The 27,812-nt window shown below is 37.9% G+C and overlaps 1 protein-coding gene across 2 annotated transcripts; it reads right to left on the bottom strand.

Annotated features, from left to right (window-relative positions):
• LOC104295045 (chromosome unknown open reading frame, human C18orf25) lies at positions 1 to 27,812 on the bottom strand. 2 transcript variants are annotated; one of them, XM_009894746.1, is made up of 4 exons: positions 26,995 to 27,812; positions 8,427 to 8,609; positions 4,097 to 4,223; positions 1 to 411 (listed from the first exon to the last, which is right to left on the bottom strand). In XM_009894746.1, exons 1-4 carry the CDS (start codon positions 27,716 to 27,718, stop codon positions 222 to 224), a joined length of 1,224 nt encoding a protein of 407 aa, XP_009893048.1. In that variant the 5' UTR covers positions 27,719 to 27,812; the 3' UTR covers positions 1 to 221. The 2 variants fall into 2 exon arrangements, with proteins under 2 accessions (XP_009893048.1, XP_009893049.1); XM_009894747.1 differs by lacking the exon at positions 8,427 to 8,609 and having other exon boundaries at positions 222 to 411.

Genomic DNA, 27,812 nt, shown 5'->3' with positions numbered 1-27,812 from the left:
AGCTATTGGCGTTTAATTGTGGGAGGAATCCTCCTTTGAGAAGGCAAAATCATTTAAAAACTATATTGAAATTATACTACATTTTTATGGAAATGAAAAAAAATCATGAGTTTGAATTTTGTAATGCCAGGAACAGGGCTTCTGAAGCTGAAGCTTTTAACAATGAACTTCTGTGCCACAAAGGGGAGAAGGGGTGGGGACAGAAACACAGTGACACTGCATTACAGTAGATATTTGCGTCTGGTATCCTCATCCAAAGTGAGGTCTACTACTTCTGGGGGCGAAGACCAATTCTGCTGGGGAGTCACAGCTGTCCATGATTGTGCTCGCTGAGTGTTAATGTACCGTGAGCCTGAGCCATGCTTCCAGGAAGACACACTCTGAATCACACCTCCCCTGGGATGCACACACCTGTAGCAAGGCAAGAAAACCACAAAGGGTTAAAGCTACTGTTGAATTCAGGCACGAGATTCTTGACTGCGGTGGTTTGTCACTTAGGCATCTTGTTAACACATACGTCCCTCTCCAAAACGTCCTCCTGGGTTTTCCATTTGCAGAGTCCATGGCATCTTAAACACCCAGTAACAAAGCTGAGACTAAACTTAGATTTAAACTCGGGGGTGGTGGTGGGGATTAAATTATTTTTAAGAACTGAATTCCGCCAGTGGGTGTAAAGTGATATTCCTTACAAAATATGTGCACAGATCCCAAGGATCTTGAAGGAGTCTGCCCCATCACGTGTAGTACCACGCATTATTCAGAAGCATATAGTTTCCTGCTAGCAGTTTTACCCACTGGACAGGAATTTTAAGCGATGCTTGATGAGACAAAGAAAAAAGCTCTCTTTCCATATGAAATCAAAACCATGTTAAAATAAGGACATAGCGACATTTTTGTTACAATAATTACAAGAGACAGCTTGTAATTACATTATGACAGACATTACACTTGTTTTTTCTTTGGTCTTCTTAACTAAAAATTACAAACATGCTGGGAAATACTCATTGATAACAGCACAGCCCCACTTCAGCAAAATGTTTAAGCTTTCAATGATTATAATCAATGAGACCAAATCATGTATTTAAAGACAAGCACACACTCAAGTGCCTTGCTGAAGCAAGGTACATATCTACTTATTTGCAGTGTATTTTTACCTATTATACTCATAATAGATATATGACAATTGAAGCACAAGCTAATAATAATTAGAAAAATAACCAAAATGACAGACAGACTAATTCTGTTATATGATGAAGTGATGACAGGAATTTACTGGAGTCTTTAGGATGATCACTCCAGCTATAAATCTTAAACGAGCGCTAGTAAAACTTTATACCTCGTGCTCCAAAAATTGTTTTGCTCTTGTAAGCACTGGTGGTCCCAGCTGCACACTCAAGCAGGAGGTGTTTGGCTGCTGGGGGAACCTTTTCCCGTTTCTTTGTGAAAGCACATGTACCTTATTTCAGGAACCCAGGTTTTCTGCACTGGTCAAATATCCCTGACATTTACATTTTATTTGTTTTAATTTAAGGTAGTGCAACTCATTTTATCCAGAACTGCTTAGGTTATGCTATTCTCTCTTGACTCTGGTTAGCGGTAGAGTTTCACGAAATAGAATGAAAAATCTCATTCTCCAAGCTCTAACTTCTCTGAATATAAATGTCTCATTTCCTTCTCAGATACGTGATTTAGTTTTGGATGTGATGTTCAGAATGACTTTTTTATTACTTCTTCAGTCTTAAAAATACACACTTAAAGTATGTATCTACAAAGAATTAGTACTAGGAGACTGGAACTCTAACAAAAATAGAGGATTAATTTTTTTTTAAACTTTCTTTTAAGAAGAAATATTTGTAAGCATAACTGACAAGAAAAGATTGTAGCCAAAGCAAACTAAATATGATGTTTGGTCTCAGGGGCCATGGTCCATCGTTCTGATATAGAACAGTCCTCAATGCAAAGCTAATACTAACTTTTCTCCCTAAAGATGACAAAAAGCAACCTGTAAATCATCTCACAGAAATGACAACTTGCAAAAATAAAAGTGTTTATCCTCAAACAAGTCACACAGGAAGCCAACAGCAAAATGTTCAATCAAATGTTAGCTTAGGGAACATGCTTTCCAATCTGTAGCTAAGCGAAGATATCAAGTAAAGGCAACCAAAAAAGGAGGGGGGGGGGAAACAGAGGAAGACTGTTTTATACACATACGTGATTAAAAAAAATAAAATCCATTGGACGAAAATTAAACAAACTGAAAAACATGACTTGGCATCCTAAGTAGATGCCAAGTAATATTCCAATGATGAGCAACACCACCAATTCACTAGCAACCTGGAAAACTACAGGCGATGGACGACTCTAGTTTCAGGACTCACACCAGTCCAGCCACGACAAGGAATATGCAGCATGGTAAAAAACAGTGTGTGAGCAAAAGAACTGAATCCAGACACCATACTAACTAAGCATGCAAAACATACTGATCCAAAACCTAAACCTTTTCCAAACAACAACCCTGTCAGAAGCCCATCAATACTTCATAACTGCAAGCCTAGACCTGGAGGAGAAATACAGTTCTCAATAGGATTCGAACATCTGAAAGGTGTGAGTATTCAATGGAGCCAGTAAGAACAAGTCTTTGGGAGATGGGAGAAGGTTATGTGAACACAGGAAAGCACAAAAGTGTGCTCTGCGTCTGTCTTTGCTGAAATTATTTTGGTCCGTTATCTACTAACACTGATTTTAAACAGCAACTCTGCATCTACTTAACATTTCCATTCTTGTACATGGTAAATATTATCAAGGCAAGCAGCACCGAAAGCTTTTGAACAGGGAACCTCAAGCAAGGGTACACGCAAGGGTTGTGTGTACACAGCGCTAGACAGATTTACACGAGTTAGTATTGGAGGACAAGTCCACACTGCTTATCATTAGGACAAAGATCCTCCAAGCCCTGGGTGGGCTGAATGAACAGCCAGGAGAGCTCCTTCCAAAGGAATCAGTAACTTCCAGAAGGGTTACCCATGCAAGGACTTTCGCTGTTCTGAGAGCGAAGACTAAATCTCTCCTCCTTCAGCACTTCAAAACTTCCCTTTTTCCCCGTCCAACCACACTGGACTGTGCCCACACGATCTGTCCCGGCCTGGGAAACTGGGTCCTGCACACCTTCCTTCTTCCTCAAGGAAGGTGCGGTGAAGGGACAACAAGGAACAGCTCCTGTTTCTTGTCCCTCACGCCCCTTTTCTGCCTCCAAGCACCCTCCAGGCAGCAGACTAGTTTTAAAGAGAGCTTGTCTGTATACTGTTTTAACCTGGCTTTATTCCAGCAAATTAACCCTCCTCACTATATGAAAATGCCAGTCTTGTTCAGCTGCTTCATAATACCTTAGTCTGTGATCTTTCCTTGGCTTAAAGATGAAAAGTAACATCAAAAAAATGCCTATCAAGAATAACAGCGGAAGCACAGCTGGACAGCTTTCTATCTGAGCTCAAGAGAACCCTCTGGCTTCCTTACCCTCATCTCCTTCGGGGGTTTGAGCCTTCTTGTATCTTGAAATAAAACCAAGATTCATACGGATCCCATTTTTATTCTAAAGGGGCTATATTATGACATCAGCCATTGAAAAGTTGATAGTATTTTTATGACTACCGATTAATTAAATAAATTGGAAGCTGATTAAATGCTTAAAGTAAGTGAATATTTTGAAAGGAAAAAAAAACTCACATAAATAGGCAAGCCTTTTTTGTTTATGTATTTGCATATTCACACTATGCCCTTAAAATCTTAATTCCTAACAATGGTTCCTGATGTATATAAATTTGGTATGTCAATATTAGGCATTTAAATACTACATATTGTTTAGCCTGTTAACGTTTGATATCGAATCACAGGCTTAATCTGAATAATTACCAGGTTGGTAATGTTCTAAAGAAAAACACATTCTGAGATCAGTGTGACCAGCAGACTAGCAAAACCACGTGAATTTGCTACCAGTTGTGGATGGATAACTACAGTAGTGGAAGTCAGGAGGTTTTTTTTTCTTTATTTCTTCTGATAAAATGAAAGAAATATTAGAGCAAGAAAAAGGAATTCATACCTGGCATGTTTCTGAACTCCAACAATCTCTACTTCGCTATCAGAAGAGGCGATATTAATTTCTTCATTGATCTGTGCATTACCAGGAGACGTTTTGTCACTTGCAAGGAAGCCTGGATCCAAATGACCTACAGATGGGGAAAATGCAAATACAGGCAATGTTCAACAGCTTACACAACTCAGAATCAGCTGGAAAAGGCAGTTCCCAAGCTAACAAAAAAAGATTGAGACACTGAGATTGGAAAATCTTATTAAATCAAGTTATCCACCTTTCAGTTCATCACCCGATACAGGATGATCACTGGATTTGTGCAGTCCCAATAGCTCTAGTGATGGTGTTATACAAATGTGAACAAAGCCTGACTATTGCATCAAGAACACTTGATGTAATTAGGGTTTCCAACTGTTATTTTACCACAATGCAAGAGACTGTGCCTAAGCCTCTTTGAAATAAAGAAACAAGATAATATATTGTCAGTAAATCAAACTCAATGATACTGTGGCGAACAAAGCCTTTAGGCTGGACAGAAACATCACACACACCAAGGAAAATGAATTTATTCTTCTAAAAAAAAAAAAAAATAGGGGAAGGTGGTCAATGAAAAAACCCAACAAACCCATCAGTTTCTGGTCACATCAATTCACACATCTGCTCTAACATTATTACAAATACTTGGGGAAAAAAATAATCTGTTTTTCATAAGTTCCATATATGGTGGTGTTGTTTTTCCACTACAGTTCCTCAGTTCACTGGTCTGACAAACAAGTTCTCTCTAAATACTCACAACAAGGGTGGCAGGTTTTGCCTTTGCTGCAAAGAAGGTCCTTCACCACAATTAATGAAGCTGTGTTGTGATATATTGAATAATAATTGCACAGACAACTCAAAACAGCCAAAATGATTTTGTTTTACAGAAAATAAATTATTAGAAAATTCAGTTAAAAAATGATATTTCAATAAAAAAAGGATATTTTTGACTTTTTTTTTTTTTCTTCTAAAAATAAAAGATTACTTCTGCTGTCTCTAGCAGTAACTTGGTGGATGCTGGGCAGCCCTGAAGCAGGTAAGACTACCTACTTCTCAGAAACAACTCACTCAGCTGTATTACAGAGGGGAAGACTCATTTGTCGAGCAGGAAATTTGAGACTAGCTGAATATATTACGGATATCTAGTTTGACTGGACACCTCTTCGAAGATGAGAGAAGGAGGAGGCAATAACGATCCTCCGAATTTCAAAGGTGTGCGAACATGCAGAACTGATTATACCCCCAGGTAGATCAAGAGGACACAGAGAGAAGAAATTAAACTTAAAGTAAGTGCAAGGGAAAGCTTGGAAAAGATGCAAGCAAATAGAGGGGCAGAGACCACACTGTATGTTCAGTTTTTGGAAAGCGAAGACCCTTGGAGAACATCTGGTCAGGGTTTGCAAGGGAAGGAAACCTGCGTGCTGCCACATACCCGAAGGAGGAGTTACCACCTCAAAGACAAAAAAAGATTTGTCAGCTGATGTTAAAACAAATCAATAGCCTGGACACATTTTTCCTAACATTACCATGCAGCTGAACATTTCTTGGCAAATATCACTGACTGCCAGAAAGTCCCAAAACGGGTCATGGATGTTTCTTTAATAGAAGCGGCTGAGGACACTGTGAAACATGAAACGGAAGTGCTCAGAGGCTTTGATTCACGTGCTGGCGATGCAAACCGGGAGCCTCATGTGATTGCCACCCCAGTGACTGGCATTGCCCCGCTCCTGAAGGTCACTGCTGCTGCAGCACAGGCAGCAGAAGAGTAACACAGTCACTGATTCACGCAAACTGGTATGGACATCAACCCACCTTAATATGTTGTATTAACGTATTAATAATGTAGAATCATAGAATTGTTTTAGTTGGAAGGGACCTTTAAGATCATCAAGCCCAACTGTTAATCTAGCACTGCCAAGTCCACTACTAAACCATGTCCCTCAGCACCACACCTACACGGCCTTTAAATACCTCCAGGGATGGCGACTCCACCACTTCCCTGGGCAGCCTGTTCCAGTGCTTGAGAACCCTTTTTGTGAAGGGATTAGGATCTGGTGAAGATACTAGGATTTTTCCTAATATCCATCCTACACCTCCCCTGGCACAAATACCATTCTGCACCCTGTACTAGACAGGGTAATGTCTGGCAGAGAAGCAAAGCAGACAAGCTCTTAAACAGCCCCAAAATGAATGTCCAGATGCATAAATGACAGTCTCAAAAGAGTAGTATATTACCATAGCTTTAAGTTCAAACAACAAAAAGGTAATTAGCAGTAGAGAAACTGCGATTAGCAGAGTAAATATTGCAACAGTAGCCGAGTGTAAATCAGGATTATAGCATACAGATAGATTACCAGCCTCTGGCCATACAAATTTCACGCCTAATAACATGCCTACGCTGTTAATGTCTTTGCACGAACATTAGGATGACGCCCAAAGGAGATGTTTTGTTTGCCCTACAACATCAGGGCTTGCAAAACAGCCCCAAATATTTGGCCATGCACAAAGACGTGATAGTGTGTCCTAATAAGATTTTTCACTTAGATAAAAGCTGATGTTGTTATTTTCCCATGGGAACACATCATCTAATGTCTGTTAAACTAGATACTGGCTGAAGATTAAATTTGGGAACAAGATGTAAGATTTGAAAACTCTGCTTTCCAAATGCGCAATCCTAGACACAGTCAGAAAATGCCAGTATGGACAAATGTGCAGCCAGAGGCGTACGCAGGCTACAGGGCTCTGGGGCAAGGTCTACGTGGGAAGAAACAGAGATTCAACCTCTCAGACGTTGAAATGGCCGTAGCACCAGGAACGAATCTGTCTGGACACGTTCCCATAGGATCGGGGATGAAGAAGTTTCTTGAAGTTTTCTAGTTTTCTTTTACCTGCTAACCTCTTCTTTGCAATTCCCTTTGGATATTGGCGGAGGAAGGAAGACAAATTTCCACCTGCATCGCAGCATTGTACTCGTAAGCGGGAAGTGGAAAAAAGCTTGGTAAGAAACTTTGCTTTTTATTTCCTTACACTCCTTTGAACTACCAATCCATTAGTGCTATATAATAAAGTTAATTTCAGATATTCTAATAAATCACCTTATAAAGGAGTGGGCTTGTTAGGGGTCAAACAGCTAACTATCAGTCAGCTGCTCTTCTGTCAGCTTGGGAAACGCTGGCTAGCTTCAAAAAGACTGGAGCAACATCCAGGCACAGACCAGGGTGAAAATAATGCAACAGACGCTCTCATACTCAACTTGTTCACTATATAATAGTGGAACATTTCTTCCAAAATCTGCCACATACTTGTATTTCTTTAAGTTTTCTAGACATTGAGAAGTGGCTCAGAGCTACCAGGACACTTCCAACGCAGGTGCCTTTTGGCAGGCTTACATTTGGAAAACACAGCATGAAACAAAAACCTGCCATGCTCCACCACTGCAGGCAAGACTCCGTGTCTTATGGGGCTAAAAATCTTAACATCGGTATTAAAAATAAGACGAGTAGAAAGGAAGGCAATGTGTTGGCATGCAAGACTATGGGATGAAGTCGATAGGAAATATTCCCTGTTAGCTCTCTGCATCCAAAACAACATTTCACGTTGTCGTTTAACTCTTGTTAGTGAAGAGCTCCAAGCACTTGATGAAGCTGAACAATTTTTATGAGCTACATGAACTTCTCTGAATTCTTTGACAATATTCCTGCTCTTCCTGTCTTGAAAGAAATTTCTTTGCCGTTGCTTGATGCTAAGCCCACTTACCAGCACCTTTTCACCCTACATCTTTATCTGCTGCTGCTCTGTCCAATTTTCTAAGGTATGTTACAAATGCAAATGGAATATGAGAATAGTTAATGCATTTGTTTTAAAGAAACAAACAAGACATACACAGACAATTACGATACTTATGAGGTTATGATCCGTTTACTAGCTGGTGGCATTGGTCGTCATAATCAACCATTCAGCGACAAGCTTCACTCACTTTCATTTTAAAAAAGAAAACACCAAAACCCCAGACCTAAGTTCCAAGAAGTAATTAGAGGGAAAAGACAGAGAAAAAATAATTAAGAAAATTAGTGTCAAAAATACATTGCAGGAATCTTTGTCAGCTTTTATCAGTTGTATTTTGGAATAAATGTCAGACCTTTCTAATAAGCATCTGTACTGCTTTACTGCAAAATCCACACAGGGAGCTTTTAAAGCTGTATAAACCACAAAGTTTATAGTAAGAAAGGGAGAAAAGCAAGAAAGGGAGAGACATCAACTGAGATGCTGGAACCAGTGTCAGAGGAAGAGAATTTAAACAAACCTGTATCAGCACTCAGTTCATCTAGCAGCCCTCTGGTTCTCCAGGTAGATGCCGAGTCTTGATTTCCTAAAGAATTATTGTGCTCTTGAACTACTGCGGCCGCCAACAGATTGTCCACATTTACCACTTCTGGGTCTGAGTTTGTGTCCGAGATATCATAATGAGCTACTATTGGAGGTCCATCTGCAGGAGGAGAGAAAAGCAACACGTATTAGAAGTTAGCATACTGTGAAAGACACCTTTAGAAGCACAAATAACTTGTTTAAGGATTAATGCAATCTCCTGCATGAAGCTCTTAAAGGACTATAAATTACATGAATTATTACATTTGAGTTAATGAACACTGTCTGAGATTACAGAGACATTTTAACCTTTGCATACACAGAAAACACAAATGTACGAAAACCACATTTATCAATATATCAATTACTTGTGTATTATCTTTTACATTAACACAAACATCTCCATGTCTGACAACGTTACATTTACAATGTTAAAAGGATAAAACCTTCAGTCTAAAATAAAAAAAAGTTACAGGACATTAAATTTGGCAAGACAAGATATTCTACTAGCGAATTTTACAAAACTTGGGTGACAGCTTACATTAGTTTAGGGTTGCTTAAATAAAACTAACTTTCTGATATAACTGATCCAGTGACAATAAATTTAACATTAGGCAACTTTCCTTACATAAGATTTACCTGTCAAGGACAGGGGAATCTTTCAAAATGGCAAAGTTTTTTGGTGTTGTTTTTTTAAGATTGAGAATAACAAGAAACAAAACTATAATGTGCAGTGATAAATATGCTTTTAATTCAATATGATTACCATATGTATTTTTGGCTACCAAAGTGAAGGGGGAAAGAGGGAGAGAAAATTGCTTATGAGATTCTGAAATCTATTCTTGAAGAATAACAAAAAGCTATTTTTGGTCTATTTAGTTGGGATGGACTATTTTCTTTGTGAGGAATGAAAATCACTTATAATTGGAAAGCATGCTAGGAACAGAAGAGGCTCAGGAAAAAGTCATGTTCAAGACAAGGATGAACATGGAAGCAAAGAGAGAATGGATAAATACTGTAATCCTGACAGGATGCCCGTTTTAACTCAAATACTTCGTCTCAGCTATAGCTTATCGACTCAGAGGGGATGAAAGCGGTTGGAGTTCCCACTCCCCAAATGGCGGAATCACAACTTAGTTTGGGCCAAGACTTCATCCACAAAACCAAGTATGAAATAGAAAAACAGGCTGGGCTAAATCTCAGCTGCAGCCCTTTAACTCCAAGGAAGTTCTGGCAGTTGAGTGTCTGCAGGACTTTTTTGTTACGGGTATGACACAGGCAGGGTTAATTTCTATGGGATAATATAAAATAATCATAAACTAATAACGTGTTTAGGAAGATAGGACCTTCAGAATTACAAAATGACTGAAGAAATCTTAGAAGTCACAAAGAATAAAATGAAAAGACTTTTCAGGAAAGACTGGCTTCTTTTAGGAGCGTTAAGTGGCTGTTGAAGACAAAGAACACGATGAACTAAAAGTTTCAAATTTAGTTCACTGAAAAGCTGTTTTAAGGGTGGGTTTTTTGGTTCTGGTTTGGTTTTTTTTTCCCTTTGTTTTGTTTCTTTTTTTTTTTTTTTTTTGTAACTTGGTCCCTGAAACATAATTCAACCCACTATTTTAAGAAACGCCTATTTTGTGATTAGCAACACACTTCATTAAAGAGTGACCATATTGCTTAAGCCATAGTAAAGATCGGTTTTGCAACAAGGTATGAAGAAATTCACAAAATATTTCCAATCACACCTGCCTCCAAAACAGTTTCATAAAACAATGTTGTATTACAAACTTAAAACAGACCTGACATAAATGGGTAGTTAAATGCCAATGTATTAAAGACCAAACTGTTCGCAACATGAAACGCTGATGATTATGACTGCAAAAGAAGTCCTGATAATTAACTGAAAGGCAATCTTTGTCATTTTAAAAGGCAATTACAAAAATAATGGAATACCAAGTTCAAAATTAAGCTGGCTGATGTTCAGTTAATTATTTGTGAAAGCCGATGATTAAATTACATGCAGAAGTTACAACTGGACTGAATGATGAGAGGCATGTTTTCTTTCAGTCTTATCATCAGAGTTCAGCGTGAACATATATAATGTGATCTATAAAAATAAACAGTGGAGTGCAGAAGATACGAGGGTCAAGTACAATATTGACTCTTTGACCATTTTTTGAATAGGTTATCTAAAATTTCAGGAGCTGTGTACTGGTCCTTCAGGTCTTTGTTTCTGTCGCTTCTTACTAAGGTCTCCAAAAGCAGAAGCGAAATTTGATTTTAGATAGTCATGTCTACACAAGTAAAATTATATTTGGACAAAAGGCACCAATAGTCTCAAGTCAAAATTGTACCACTCCTACATGTATAATCATGCAAAAATGTATTATAAATGTATATACATGCAGAGTGATATTCTCATCACCTACCCATAGAAATAACTTGTGTGAAAGTCTTCATCAGTAGGAAATACAAGCATAAACTTGTTATCTGTAGCTCCACTCTTGTATCTTCCACACTTCCAAACAGCACACCTTATAACTTAGCTTAAATTTAGTATACATCAAACAGACAAAAATATTTTCAATATAATCTACACACTGTAATCATGTTTGTCAGTGTAACAGCCACCAATTTAACAATCTGGAAAAAAACAAGCTGCCTATTTACAAAGCAATCACAGCAGAGATCTATTTTTGCTTTTCTCAGCCTTGCCTTTCAGGATCAGTTTTGTAAATGAAAGGCCCCTGACACCAGGGTTATCTGTACCTATCACCAGTAAATGACCAACAAGGCCAAGATAACGGCCACGATGCCACACAAAATCCTAGGATTCCCAGCATGTATATAAAAAGAAATAAGCAATGAATGCCTGTGTATGTTTTTTAAAAAAACAACAAAAATACCCAAAACAAAACCCCTACATACGAGTTGTGGACAACTACAACTAGATAAAAGTTGCAGCAAAGGCATATAAAAAAAAATCCTCTAAAATTTCTTCATTCCGTAAAGCCTGTTTCCTTTTAAATGCTACAAGGATGGGACCGGAGGGGTTAAATGTGGAAATAAATACTACTTTCCTGGCCAACTACGTGATCATCCCATGATGTGATGCAAAGTGAATGCTTGGTACCAAGAAATAAGGACAACCGCCTTCAGCTAGGAAGTAAGGACTGAAAAAATGCTTTCAAGTTGAACAGGTAAAAGGATTAACTACAACCATAGTTGTAACTTATCATCTTTTCTTTACAATAGAGCCACTCGTCGGAATTACTGACTGTAACAGGATTTCAACAGCTAGAAAAACAGACACCAAAAGAAACCATGCCAGAATCAAAATTTAATGTAGCACAATTAAGGATGTTCCCTGGTCTGTAATTTAAACAATGTATTTAAGAAAAAAACCCACATATTTTGAGAAGCCAAGGTAGCTGGAAGCCTTACATTTCCCTGGTGATAAGCTTTAATTCATTTCTAAAGCAATAAAAGCTTGAAAAAGACAAGGCTGAAAGTTAATAAGTACCAGCAGCAAAATACAGCTGTTGACATTTAATGTTAACAGGGGGAGGTAAAGACTGCTTTTAAAATTTTTTTTAAAGAATTCAGAGGCAGAGGTCATCATGGGGACAGCGTTTCCAAGTGTTCAATTTCCTTTAATTTACACAGCTCATCAAAACTAGTTCTGTTCAGGTCATCTGAATCGGAAGCCACATGCACAAAAATCCCGTTCTATACATACCAATTTTCATTTTAAGCTTGCAATGTAGAAAATTCAGTACTTTATCTGCTAGCCACTCCCATGCTTTTCAGAGCGCCACATCTCAACATTTAGTGGTCTAAACTATGTTGTAAGATCCACACTCCTCCCTTAATTCATTATAATGGCAGCACAAGCGAAAAAGGGGGAAATCAACCATAAAATTTCAGCTGGAGGTTAAAAGCAGTGATCCTATAAGAAGCACTGTATATTTGCGCTGCAACAGCTGGGTAGCTGGGTATCCCTGCACATCGGTACTCTACCATAGGAAAGAAAGATATTATCTCACAGAACCTGGTCAGGGAATTTAGTCCTTTAAGTCATTATTTCTCTTAAGCTTTCTAAAATCTACGCATGTAGCGCCAAGATTATCACCTGAAGTCTCTCCCACTGTACCCAGAAAGAGGAACTTCAGGGTCAAGTAATCTCAGTCTGGAAATTGCAGCCTGGAGCATCATCACGTCCCCTCCTTCCCCAGCAAACAGAAAGAGCTGAGACAACCACTTTAGACGCGGCACCTAACTTTTACTCTGCTGAAGTTGACCAAAATGAATTACAGCCTTAGGGATGGGATTTAAACTCTGCTATATTTTTCTCTAGAAAAAGACTGAAATCTCCAGAGGACTATCCTGATTGAAAGAATTTAAAAATTAAAAGCCTAATTTTGGTGGGCTGAATAGCCCTCTGAAGCCGTCAGTGTCTTTGCAGTGAGATGTGGAGCCTTATTTAGGTGCAAACATCACCCTAAGCTTTAAAACATACAGAACAGGTACAATAATAATAGCAATAATAATTACAGCACTTCAGTCTTACAAAAAGCTTTCCATTAGTGGATCTCAAAGAGCTCTGAGGTGGTTATTAAGCTCCTTATGCCTATGAGGAAAACTGAGGCAAGCAGAGATTTGCTCAAGGCTAACAAGCAGAGGAGCTCAGCTTTGCTGAAAACAACCCTCCCCTCAAATTACTGAGCTATTTTTACCTGGCAAATTATTGAGGAGTTTAAAAATAGTGTTTAGGAGTGCTTTTGCGAAATAGCGCAAAAGCTAAAAAGGCAACACAGCGGCACCCAGGTATGCGCAAGCCCAAGGAGACAGGGCTTCTTCCAGCCTCACCACGGCACCTTCACTGCGAATGCAGGCACTGCTTCCTCTCCATCTCGGTACTCTACACTAAACTGCACTTATTTTTTGTATAACAAAAGAGAATACTGAGACATCTGAAAATAATAAAAGATCCAAAAGTGCCTTCATATACAGCTGACACTTAAATTTAAGCGGTAACTTCATTTACTTCAAGACTAAGCAAAAAATAGAATGGACTTTAATACTTATATTAATTTTAAGATCAGATGATCATTACACTAATCAAAATAATCATATTTTGTGTGCCAAAAACTAGAGGATTCATCTTAAGTGACTTGCCAAAACATTTTTACAGCAGTAACTTTGATCCAAACCAAAAAGCTTCACATATAAGACTACAAGCTGAAGTGACAGGCTTTTTGTTTTAGATAAAGAATACAAACCTGGTATTAAGACATAAGTCCAGAACTGAAGTTTCATAAAGTATGGGCAGTTCAAATGGCATAAACTAGCTGAACCCTAAAACAGTTCCCCAAGTGGGATAGGGGGCAGGAGATATGCGCTTTTTTTATGTTGTTTAGCAACATGAAACACTCCATTATTATTTATATTTATTTATTTATTCCAGGTTACAATAGTTACATTTCAAAATTTACAGGGTTAGGCAAAGAATACATTGTAAATACAATAAAAAACAATAGTAGTGTAACAGCATTCTCTCTAAAATCATAAAGTGAACAGAAAGTTATCAATAAATCCCCTTTCTCACATTTTCCTTCATTTCACACAATAAAGCTTTTGTGGTTTGGTTTTTTTTTTTTTTTACTGTAATAATAAAATTAAAACAGCATGACCAAATGAGTATGTGTTCTCAGACGGGAGCATTTTTATCTATCACATCAAAAGATATCTCAAAAATTCAAGTCTTGGTGATCAACACTCATTCTTTCAGGCTTTTTGATAACTAGATGGAAAATATCTTGGATTTGTTTTACCAAATTGAATATAAATACATAATAAAGTCTTCTTCACTGTGCGTTAAGCAAAGGCACATGGAACACGGCTACGGCTGTGTATTGAAACTATGAGGAAGTGGCATGCACTTTATATCTCACAATAGGACTTATTTTCTCTGATGTCACCTAATGATTCATTAATTATGGAAGCAGATATATTAGCCAGATCTCTTCCCCAGTTTTACTTGCAAAAGCGTATCAGGAGGGTTTTGGAAACCATCACACCCTACTCTTACACAGCTATGACAGTTAAAAAAAAATATGAATAATACCTATGTAAATACAATTTACATTAGGAAAAGGCAAGCAAACATGCACCCCATATGCATCCCTCCAGAAAACATCACATTTTTGCAAGTTAAACCAGCATCTTCCCATGGAAGGACTGGTAAAAGCCTTGATATAAAACTCTTGCTGGCCCAGACTAACCCCCTGCTCGATCAGTCAGTGAGATTTTGAAATTGCACCTAAATTAATAAGCCGATTTTCCACGTGCCTTCATTTTGCTGATGTAACACTATGGGACTAAAAAAATTTGTGAGAAAGACTCGGTTTGTAGCTTCATGTTTTGCAAGGTACTGTCCATCTCTATCAAATCAGCCTGAATATTTTAGCTTCTACAGTACAAATTACACAGCGGATTTGTTCTAATGCTGCCAAATGTAACTGCAGTGGTCGCAGCGCAAACTTTGATTATTTTAAAAAACATCTACTCAACTGGCCTGATTTACACATGCTCATCAGGCAAAGACTCCCCTTAAAGTCAGCTGAAGGATTCTCTGACCAAAAACTGCAGAATAAGTTCAATTTCGAACGAGGTGAAATGCTAGCCCCATTGAAATTAGTAGCAATTTTCAACTGGTTTTAATGGGACTAGGATTTAATTTCTTAATGCCCTTGAAATATCATTTAGAGAAAAAAAAAAAAAAAAGATTTACAGTGTGTGGATACAAGAGACAAAATATATTAAAAAGAGAAATCAGTGATAATAAATATGTTTCAATTTGTAAAATAACTGCCAAATATAATCCTGTTTCATTGAAGTTAAGAGAGGTCCTCCAGTCTTAACTCTAGCAGCTCAGATAAAATAACCTAACAATCCTGCAAAAACACTAAAAGACACTGTGAACTTAAAAAAATAGAGATGTATATTTCTGCCTGAATTATTTTGTCCTAATACTGCTAAAAATAACACCGAAGAGTGGTGTATCTGAAAGGTTTAAGATTTTGCTTTTTCACCCCACTGCTCATTTTTTGCAATAGAAACACTGGATAAAGTTTCACTGCCTCTAATTTTCTAACTTATTTTTTTTAGTGTTTTTTTGCCTAAACAAAGCCTGAAAATTCAGATTTATTTTTTTTTTAGAAGTATGTGAAGCAAAACCCCAAACCCTTAGCTAAAATGACGTCTGAAGGGTGGAATTCCCTACAGCCCTTCCTTACCAAACGCCACTTGAGGGAGAGAAGCAGCACAAACGCCCGGGGAAGAACCTGCAGCCAAGCCTGCAAAACCACTGCACACTAAACAAAGCCCCTGGACTTCCCAGGACTCCTGCAGAGGGTCCAATTCGAGGAGCTGATCCTTCAGTTTTTCATTTACTGAATTGTCAGTTTGACATTTAGTGACATTTACATTCAGCCTTTATATAAAGACCTATTTCTTTTGCCCTTGCACAAAAAATGCTAGCAAATAGCCGTGTTTCACCTGCTACTAAATCCCGACTCTGCAGTCCCACGAGTGTTCAGTTACCCAAACAGCTGCCACATTGAAAACATATAATTCAATATTAAAAACGGGAACATGGAAACTTGAATAGGCCAGTTGGGTTTAAACTGGCACCATCTTTCCTGGAATTACACCAGTTTACACCAGCTGATCTGACTTGAGGCATTTGCTCTTTCAAACCATAAAATAAGTAAAATTCTTCAAAAAGCTAAAATGTTTCCATTCTGAAGTATAAAACCTAGGGCAATAACACTAAATTGTCATCCATGACTCTCCATGTCTGTGCAAAACTCCTACTGATTTCTCCTCTACTTGTTGAATTTGGTGGTTTTGAAGTAATTTGTTCAGATGTGAGCATGAACATTCATTCAAAATATAACTCTGGGTTAGAAAGTAGAAGAGTTTCCTTCTGATAACCTTAAAATAGTCTTAAATAGGCCAGACTGCTTTAATGAAATACGGAATGGATGAGATTAAAATTTATGTTAAAATTTCAGCTGAAGAAATTTTAACTCCCTGAAAGTTTCTAGTGAAAGCTTTGAAAATCAGAGCTTATAATGGAAATTATGACAAACTTCACTGGAGCTACATAATACAGCAAAAATATTTCCAGGAGGAAAAAAAAAATAATCTGAAATTATGTCTTAGGAATCTGTTTTCTCAAAGAGATGCCAAATGCTGTCTCACATACATTTAAAATACAGACTCAGCACTAGGATTGGTATCTGAAGGTTGGTTTCTGCAGTGCTCTGCATCTTTCAAATTCACAACAGAAAGCAAGAAGAGAGATGCTCCTGTTTAATTGCCCAGCCTGCCAAATCCTTTGTCAGGTAGGTTCTACTACACCTCAACCACAGAAAGGTTGGGTTCCCCTCTCAGCTCCGAGAAGGAGAAACATACTTCTTCATGTGGAAAATAAGCTAATGGACCAGATACTCAACTGTGTGAATCAAGTAATTTCAAAGGAGCTGATTTATGACAGCTGAAAATCTGGCTCCAGTTCTGAGGCAAGTGAAAAGAGCAACCCAACAAAATAGCATTTCCCGTTTACAACCACTGGGTCTTGCACAGGTGTTATTAACACTAGGTAGCTTTGGTGGGGAGATTAAGTTAAAGTTATATCTAATATGAACTATTCTCTCTGTCTTCTGAGTGCCTTAGAATAATGTTAGCCTAGAAAGAGTACAGCTTTAACGTCTTTATGCGCAACTGCTGTAATCCTCTGCTTGTTCTTCCATGTTCACAGCCACTTGCATTGAAAAAAAACAATTAACATAAATGGATAAACATGTTTGACAGTTTTTCGTTTTTGCCTACAGTAACCAAATCCATTTTTTAATCTACTAATACACTGGCTTATTTCAATCTTATTTTTTTTAAGAGATTACCTGACCAAGACATTGAAAGTTGGCAGAAATTTCACTGGCTACCTCCCTGACAAAGTTTTCATCCGTTTATGAGATCAGTACATAAAGGTCTGTTTCAGTCTAAGAGATAAAGAAGTTCAACTAATCTCCTTACACAATTTGTTTTGAAATATCTAATCGCTCCCTATATATACGATTTTATAAAAAAGGTTAAAGGCATGCTTACAGACATACTGAGTTAAGTGACTTACACATTAAAAGAAACCAGTCACTGCAAAAAGCTGCTTCTGCATGCATGGGAAGACTTGTCATGCTTTAAAATATGCTGCTTTTATCATTGTCATAAAGGTGTGTATATATATGTATGTCTCAAATCTATCAACACCAGAAGGATCTGATTTTTTTTTATATCAGCAAATAATCTTCCCTGAAGTATCTTAAATTTTAAACAGATGAGAACAAGTTTATTAAATTACAATCAAACATAAAATAACTCATTTAACTTTTACCTATAGTTAAGTTAAAAATGCACACAATGTCAGATGAGGGAGTGTTCTTACAAGTTCATATCAAAATCTTAGTATCAAAATTATGCATGAAGGTGATCTGTAAAGAATTTATTCCAGTAGTTAAAAATTATCCCCTGCATAGTCCTTCAAACACGTACTCTGAAAATAACACAGCTCTCTAACCCTCCCCTTTTTTTCTAATGAAGGCATCACATATTTTTTTTAAAAAAAAAAAAAAAACTAAGGCAGGGCCAAGAATAATGTTAACAGACCAGTGGTAGTATTACACTGATAACAGAAAGCATTTCTTGAGTTCCTGTTACAGGTTTGATCCAAACCCCCATATAAATTGATGGAAAAACTCCCACTGACTTTACGGAGGGAAAAAAAAAAAAAAAATCAGACCTACCAAAGACAGTAATTATTTCCAACAGGAAGAAAAGGAATTACACTAAAATAATTAGAAAAAAAAAGTGACTGTGGTTTAAAATGCAGAATAACACAGCTAAAGGAGACCTATAGTGTTCTCTTTACTGAAACTATGCCTATGCAAAGACTTTCAATTTCCATTATTAGAATTTTAATTTAAATTAGAAACTTTTAGCAAGTTCTAACTGATGATAAATATACATTTTTGGTAGCTATGGAGAAGTTACTTCACATGAAGAAAGGCCTTAATGGAGAGGTGACCAAAAAATCCCTGTCTGTAGTGATAATAGTAAGAATTAAATAGAGATTTCTAATATATAGTTTAAATTAATCCTAGTTTAAACATCACAGTTTCAAGCCTGCCTATTCAGGATAACTATCAGTATCAAAAAAATCCACACAATAGCAAGTTATTTTATTATTTAAATGAAACTAACATTCTGGCATTCCCCATCACAAGTAAATAATGATTTCAGTGGCATTCAAACATGGTCCAGAAGAAGCTCTGGCTGGCTGACCCAGACCAGCAACCCATGCTTTCAGACCACCACAGTGTTTACTAATCCGACTGTCAAGCCTTCCTTTAAATCCCTTTTCCAAGGCTCAATCCATCCACCGACGGCTGCTTATCTTCGGACTGACATGACTATTTTTATTCCAGCATGAAGGATGCGGTTGGATCGTATATACAGAAGGAAGCAGCAGCGCTTTGTCTGCACAGGTCATGCATGCACACGTAGTTGGGTGTGATTCATCTCACCTAACTTTAGCCAAAAAGTTATCTACTCTAAACTGTTTATAAGGGAGCTTTAGACAACTAATGGAAGAGAAAGACACTGCCTGGAGGTGCTTATCTCTTCCCATTGAGTCAGAAGGAGATCCACAGAACAGCAAACTAGACACCTAAAATTAGAGGAGATGACTTCCACCCAAACCGAACACACACATATACATATATGTATACATGTGCGTATTTGTGCGCACGATTAGGACAGCTGCTTCCATAAATATGCCATGTGCAACACAGCAGTGACATTAATAAAAACTCTGGACAGAAAATGAACTATTAAATGGGAGACAAAAAAAAAATCAGTTGTGCATATTTGTTATATATAGCTAAATCTTTAGGGTAAGCTTATTTATTACCTCTGCCTAAAAAGGAAGAAGAAAAACAACTAATGTGTGACACGTTCAAGCTGCACAACTGGGAAGTTCACAGTTAAGGAAATGTTACGGGTCTGTATCTAGTCTGGTTCTCTAGGGAACTTTACATCTTTAAATATAAAACTTATTTCCTTATGTAAACATTTTAACATGCAAAAAGAGCATTTGGTTGAATACTCTGAATGCTCCAATTGTAACAAACATAGCTCTACTGATTTTGGGGTACCTAAACAGGGATTCTAAGTTATACTATCCCAAGTTTGGTGATGAAAGCTTGAGGGTGGTTCCCTCACACACCTTTAAAGGTGTTTTATATGTGTGTGCTGGCACATGCACATGGGTATACTGTGGGGGTTTTTTAAACTACATATATATATTCTCTGTAAATTAAAAAAAATGATACCATGGTAATAAAACCCAAAAGAGAAAACCAAAACAATCATATATGAAGAGAAAAACCTTGGTTTCAGCATAGTCCAAAGTAACATCAAGATTGCAAAGACCAGATTTTTTTTTTAAGTTTACGATTGATTCAGATCAGGCTCTGCAATATTCCCATTCTCTGGAAAGATAGGTGGAAAATTGTTATTAAAAGTCGCTGGAAATTCTAGCGTAGCATCGACATTTTGATAGCCCATGTAAGAATTAAACGACTGCTGTGGAAGTACTTGGCTATCAGGCATCTGTATGAAAGCCCCTGACTGGGTGGTAGGGGGGATTCTTTGGCCAGCTAGTTGAATTTTAGGTTCCCTGGGCTCCAGTTGTTGCTTGCTTTCTTCATCCGTGTCAAGACGGGTTAGCTTTTCTATCCACATGCGAAATTTCTCCTCTGTCTGCCTCTGCATCTCGGCAAAGCAGTTCATGGCCTCTTCCAGGACATTGCCTATGCAGTTCCTATCCCACACGGTGCCCCTGTCAAGCAATCCTGGAATTTCCCTGGTCGCTCCTCCAGATCCCCCAGCACGACTGAAGCCAGCTTTAAAGACATTGAGGCCATTTGATAAAACATCATTAAGTAAGAACATAATATTGTCTATTAAGGCATGTTAACTCAGGAAAACAAACTTTTCTAATTGTGTCCCTTGGATATGACAACGGGGGAGGAATTAGCAAACATTAACCAACAGTATTACCATCAAAAAAATAACATTTTACACTCACTGAGGTTATAATAGAAATTTTGGCTTCAAAAGAATTTTTATTCTCGAATTCTCAGACAATTCTGTCACAGAGGTCTTTTTGTTTAATAAATAAACTCAATTAGTCCAATTCCCTTGCAATTTCTGTTCTGAATTCAACTGAAGGTGTCAAAAACATTATACAATGTTACGCTGTGATCCAAAATATTACTGTTTAACTGAGAAACCTGAATAATCATGCACATTTTACTGACACCCCTGAACCCTTTTATAACAGACTGGCAAACATAGACAAAATTGTACACAAGATAACAGAGATAAAAGCTGATATAGTGATTGCGGCATCTAAAGGAGCCAAGACCAAAGCTCTTGATCTAATTTTGTAAAACACACTAAATACCAATGAAGAGAATACACAACACAAAGACACAAACACAAAAAGATACGTGAATGCTGTGCTCATACACGAGGTGGAAGCACCCTCTGTTAGGTCTGATGGACACAGCTACATCACAGGGGTAATCCCAAGAGACATAGGAGCTGATCCACCTCACACCAATTACCATCGCACGAGCCACCGGCCGGGCAGCATTTCTAGTGTTAATTCTAGCCAAGGGAAAAAACCAGACAGGGCATAGTTGGAAGGAAATTGTTCTCCTTCCTTCTATCCATCAAAAGGCTGGTTAAAATGACTGGCTTCTGGATTATCAGGAAGACCTTTAGCAGCAAGAAGAGAAGGCCATCCTCATTATCTAACCCTATCAATAAGAAAAGGCAGTGGTATCTACATTTTTAAGTTTAGAGTTCACTCAGGAATCCTCTAGGAAGCAATAAAACCCCAAGAAAATGAGGCTCTGTACCTACGTGAGGAATACTAAACAATCCGTGCATGCTGTCCAAACACACAAATGTTACCTAAGGTAATTCCAAAACAAGAGGAGCATCACATTAAACTACACCAAGCAGCTACAGAACCTGAAAATTTAATATGTAAACTTGAAACTTGTGGGATCCTCTAGCTTAAGAATAATAGAAAATATCCTAAGAGCGAGAGAAATCATTGCATAACCTATGCAGATATTTACTAATAAAAACATAAGGCACTAAATCTTTATTGGGATTTTACCGTGTACACAAAATTATAGTATTACTTAAAACATTCTTTTTAGGAGCTATTGAAGTGAGGTATATGTAAGTCCTGCAGTAACAGCTAAATGAAACCTAGGATTATTCTCTTACTTCTGAGCAGTAGCAACGCTATCCATCAGGGGCCAAAAACCTTCTACTGAAAACGCTACTTTAAGTCTTCTCTCCCATCTGTTTACCTATCAGACAAGCTGGAAATTTAGCTTTCAGGTCCTCTGCTCAAAACTAAACTACTTTACAGCAACTAATTTACATCCCTCTGACTGCATTTTAACTAAAAGTAAAATTGTACCTTTTTCCTAAAACGTGGTTCCTTTTGTATGTTCAATGTCTTTTTCCTCCCTGAAAAAAATACTTATTCTGTTCCTGTACTCCTAGTGTTGAACATTCGATATGATTCTGTTTATTCGTCTTTAGTCAGGGATCTTATGCTAAGATCAAATAACTAAATGGCAGTCTTTCTGGTTTCCACAGGCTTACTATCAGACACATTTGAGTAATGTTGAGTAAGTTTTAAATGCAGTTTAAATAAAAACTATTGATGGTAATATGTGAGACAATCTAGTTAGGCTTGTAAAGTTAAGAATGAACTAGGATGGTCAAAGTTGACAAAACTGTTTTGCAGACTGAAGAGACTATATATTGAAATATATATTACTCCGCAACACTATTTTTAAAAGGCATCATTCATAGTATATCCACAATTTACAGTAGCAGCAAATCGATGTTTGGAATGCCTCTCTTGCAGTTCTTATAACAAGCCTTATTCAATCTTTTCTCTACTGGTGGCCTGCAGGGCTAAAAAGAAAATCAAGCCTAAAAAAAGCATTTTTATTATATTAAATGCACATTTATTGTATTATATTATCTAACTGGTTCCTTTGGGGTCTGTAAACTTACAGCTCTATAGTGTTTGAAGTTATGCCAAGTTAATAGGTGAAGAAACTTGCCACCACAAAGGGTCAGAAGCCAAGGTCTCTTATTTTCAAGACAATACCTCCTGCAAAACAGCACCTAAGAAATACCCCAATGTTGTCTCTTTATGGAATCTATCATGTACTATCTAAATAATAACCAAATCCAAAGTTACTTAATTTAGGAAGTCTGACAATGTAACAATTTAAGAAGATATGCCCCATCTTCGTTGTAATTAGCAATGGTGGATTCCTCCATGTCATTAGGGTACCTGACATTTCCAAACGAGTATCTTACGGCAAATCACTCTTACCAGATTTTTTTTTTTCCCCTTGTTCTTATATAATTGTCATTCAACCAAATTCATCCCTTGCAAGATGTTTCACCGAAGGTCTATGAACAATTCTTAGAAGGAAGATTCTTTCTGGCTGAGTCCCTCACACACATTGTTTCCCTCTCTTTGGATTTCTACATATTAAAAACCCTTTTTTCTTTTTTTAAAAATGTGAGCTGCAACACCTTCTTTAACATCAATACTCAAACTTTTTAACAGTTTTTTTGAAAGCCTAAAACATGAGTCACCCCTGTTTCAATTCAGATTTTTCTGAGGTGTAGAAATCATAATGGCTGTGAAATGCCAATATTTTTGTACGGTATTTGAATTTTTAAAAGCCCTTTCTTTTCTTTTTCCAAAGAAATGTTTACACAGAAATAAATATTGATTCCCAGACTTGCTCTCATGCCAGTTTCATTCAGAGTTAATTTGCATGGTCAAATTTGAAATTGTTTAAAGGAAAAAACTTTCAACAGCAACAGGTCTAGCAGAACCTATTTCAGGTCTCAAAGATCATCCTCTTGTGCCGTGAATGCTATCTGGTGTTTAAGAATGATAAAATCCTAAATGCCAACAGAGAGGCTCAATCATTAAAAGGTAAGAAACTGCTCCTCATCTGCAGTAATTCAAAAATCATGGCATTCCCTGAATTAAAGAGCTCAAGATTATGACTACTCAGGTCAGTGAAAAGATTCCCAGTAGCACCCATGAAGTTCAGACTGAACCTGTATTTTCAGGTATAAATTAACACCATATAATGCATTCAGAATAATGGAACATATATTGTGCTTCACTCCTACTGAGCTCACAATATTTGCTTTGAAGTATCACCAGCAAGATCTCAACTCCTCATTCTTCGGTCTTTCTTGAGAAGAAAAACGAGCCTGCCAGTATTTCCATCCATGTTTCATGCGAGTTCAGCAGAGAGAACTGGCTCTCTATGGCACAACTGCTCAGCTTGCAACTGGGGTGCACGCACAAAACGAAGCTAGTAACACTATGCATGTTCATGGCATTATTTTGTATTTCACTGAACACTCTCCTTACCTAAGTTAGCCAAACGTATCTCAGAACCAGTCACGTGGATGGTTTGAAAAAAATAACTGCACTATTAAAATGGAATAGGTTTATTTACGCAGCATGAAAGACTACCATATTCTCAAATGTAGCACTTTAATTTTCAGGCCACACACAAGCGAACTGTCTTCTGTAGTGCTGCATATGTCAATAGAAGGTTAAGTGCCGGAGTATGTACAGCCTTTGTACAGGACAGCCACGTTACATTAACGGGCACTAAAAATTTTAGAGCATCTCTGTTGGCAAAGCTATTTTTCAGACAGTAGATATTTGAAAAATCAGTCCCGATAATAACCTACGTTTAGACAGTACAACATTGCAGCTGAAGAGTCCCAATACAGTAAGACTAAGGGGAACACAGGGTTCCTGAAAAACCTTTCCATGTCAATGCGTGCAGACTTTTTCAAAAGTGAAAGCAGAAGTTTTTGCACACTTATGTCCTTCTGACAGGTACACTGTCGTTTCTTGACATTCAAGTTCAAGTATCAGGTGAAACCTGAAGTCTTCTCTTAGCTTTTGACTGTGTGCAGAGGACTCTCACGGCCTGAATTTCCAGTAATGCTTTTTGATGCCCTGTGTTATTTTCTAACTACTTGTTCATTCCCTAAATTTTGAGGATATTCACAGTGTAAGTGACACGCTAAGTGCACTAAAATGGCTTTCTAGTAAAGAATTAATAATTTAAGTTAAGCGCTTTGCCAGTTCCAAGCAGAGGGATCACAGATGGCATGTGAACCTACCACTGCGACAGAGAGCTGGGAGTCCTACTCAGCCTCACAGCTCCACTGCATCTGTTAAGACCACAATGTTTCATTAACCCACAAGTAGCACAGGATGCATTTTTGGCCAACCTTGTCCTTATCTCTACAGAGAATATTTTTCTCTTGTACTTGGAGACTGTTTCCCACCAAAGTCGTTTCTATTTAAAGGAAAACCACAATGTGGCAGGTACGCATTGCACCTAATTCCAACAGGACATTTCAAACGTTTTAATGTCTTAAACGTAATTTAGTATCAAGCAGATGACATGTGCTATGAAATAAGTATAAATGCCATTGTTCCTCAGGATGGTTTTTGCACTCCCACATCTTACATCGCAGGTAAAAAATCAGGCCTTGGTGTAATCATCACTAAACAATCACATTATTTTGTGCACTACAATGGGATCTTTTCACTGCAAAGCATCTCATGGTTAAGACTGAGAGCTCAAATGCAGAAGGCGCTCGTGATACAGAAGTACCCTAGAGTGGTTTCAGATCTCCACAGTGGAAGTCAGAAATCCAGGCAGATCTGAAAAATACCATGTGGTGTATTTCTGGGTCACAAGGTACTTTTGTGACTTAAGAAAAGAATATAACCTGGGGGATTTATTGTGTGTTTTGGATTGCTTTCAGGGGCGAGGAGGAACCTGTCCCAAAACTCAATGAAATAGTTAATCTTCGATAAGCTTTAAATCAGGCTTTAATTGCCCAGCAAAGTGTAAGCACAGTAAATAAAAAGGCACAAAACTCTGAAGCCTAGAAGTTTAACTAACTACTAAATTGGTAAAAATAATTTTAGATCTCTATTAAAAGTTTACTACACAATAATTGTAAGAGGACTATGCCTTTCCCAAACTTTCTAAAAATAAACATTAACTTCCTTTGTGCAACCTGCTTCCTAGCAATATGTAGGAAAAATGCCAGTTCTTGTGGTGACAGAATCATTCACCCTAACTGTGTTTTAACTGACTTGATTATTTGTAAAATCTACTCCAAGTATTTTAAATAATTCATCTAGCAAACATTAGTTCAGCAGTTTAAGACTAATTATTGCAGTTTTCCTTTAAATGTTTTTGCCCTATATAAGATGATATTTATCTCCAAAAAAACCCCACCTTCTAGCACAAGAGGCAAAAAGGCATGTAACCCAGTAAAAATTGGCAAGCCAAAAAGTTTATTTTTATGTGATTTTATTTTTGATTGCCATATGAAGATTGCCATATGATGATGGTTCTGTGATAAAATATGCTGCAAGAATAATTCACACAAAATCCTGCCCACAGCACTTGGGCTAATAAAATAACAAAGACGCAGCAAACAAAAAACTTGAAGAATTAATCTTTCTTTTCCTAATAAAATAATGAGAAGGCTCCTATAATTTGCTGCCTCCAATCTTAACACAGATGTGTCAGAAAATTTAAAGTATAGAAATTATAGATACTTATGACACAGGAAAAGGGTAACAGCCTTGTCTAAAACATTGCGAATTTAGGTGTGGATATAGCTTGGGCACCTGCGTAAACATATTCATATTTATGTCCTAAAATAGGTGACCAGCTGCAATTTGCAAGAAATTACAATAAGGCTAACTAAGTTTGTCATGCAGTGAAACGTAGAGCTGAAAGCACAGCGTAAGTGCAATAGTGATCAGGGCCTTACTGTAACACGGGCAAGAGGTATGCCATGTTATTTCTACCACAGCTGCCGTGCTGTGGTCTTAATATATTAAAGCAAAGCTGGCCACTTATCTTAAGAATGTATTATTCGATTATCACCATTTAATGGGATCTGACAGCACTGATAGTTCATATAGGCTTACAAAGGAAAAGATCTGAAAATTCCAGAATTCAAAGATAGTCTTTGCTCCAATTTCCCATTTCTATGCTTTGTTGGTGTGCAAAAGTGCACTGAAACCTCAGAACAGATTTTAAATTTTGCCCATGTCTTGTTAATGCACTGCAGTCTTCAAATTTACAGAGCTGCAGTTCTCCTGGTTTTTCTCAAGTGTTACTCATCTAATTTAGCATGACAGCTGAGAAACGATGTCAGATGCGTTACAGTTCAGTTTAAAAAACATCCTCTACCTGGTATCTCTGCAGTGATTGTCTTGCTGCTCCCTGAAACCTCTTCGTCATCATCTGATGAACTCGTGCTCGAGTCACACGTCAGGTCACTATCACTGGTACTGCTGTCCTGCAGCAGGTTGTACTTCTTGCGAGCAGCTGCCTCCCGCTTCTGTCTTAACAGCCGAATTCTTTCTTTGTGCTTTTGGCTTCGATGACCTTTTACCTTGGTAACTCGACCATTCTGCTTATCGGTAGACTGTCGGTTTTTCTTGGCAGCCATTGTTGAAGTTTCACTTTCGGACCTGGATCGCCTGGATTTCCTCCCAACTGCAGCCCCAGACACCGCAGAAGGGTCTCCCTCTACAGCAGCTTCAGCTTGACAGGGCTCATTCTCTTCTGTGGAAGACAATGTATCTGAGTCAGCCAAATGCCCACTGGAGGAAGGGGAAAGCATGCAATGATTAGAAGAGTCACTCTCATAAACTCGACCACCTGTTGGTTTATCACTCTCTGTAGATGCTAGCTGAGACTCCGAGGAGTCTCGTCTCAGTTCCATCAGTAAGCAAGGCATGGAAGAGAGCGCTGCAGCGTCTGCTGCAGTGGGCACGTGGTCTTTCTCAGTTTGCGTCTCGAGTTCTATAGGTCCGTCTTCATCAGGAGCACTCTCTTGCTTTTCAGAAGCCTTTGGTGGAACTTCTGAATCAATAAGTTCTTCTGTTTTTCCCACTGCCTCCATCTTCATTTCAGAACACCAGGGTCCTCCTGGTCTCAAAGCATGGAGCACACCGTCTGGAAGACTGGGTGGACTAGATACGGACTTCAGCAATACAGCAGCC

This window comes from Charadrius vociferus, unplaced genomic scaffold, assembly GCF_000708025.1.
Source record: "Charadrius vociferus isolate BGI_N301 unplaced genomic scaffold, ASM70802v2 scaffold151, whole genome shotgun sequence".
Classification (NCBI taxonomy): Eukaryota; Metazoa; Chordata; class Aves; order Charadriiformes; family Charadriidae; genus Charadrius; species Charadrius vociferus.
The sequence above is the reverse complement of the archived record's forward strand: the minus strand, read 5'-3'. Positions and strand labels throughout refer to the sequence as shown.

Excerpts from the sequence above, each read along its gene's own strand:
- LOC104295045 (XM_009894746.1), bottom strand. The coding sequence starts at position 27,718 with ATGAAGATGGAGGCAGTGGGAAAAACAGAAGAACTTATTGATTCAGAA. Across the intron at positions 8,610-26,994 it reads AATCACTGCAGAGATACCAG|ATGGACCTCCAATAGTAGCT; the intron begins GTAGAGGATGTT and ends CTCCTCCTGCAG. Across the intron at positions 4,224-8,426 it reads TGAACTGAGTGCTGATACAG|GTCATTTGGATCCAGGCTTC; the intron begins GTTTGTTTAAAT and ends CCCCATCTGTAG.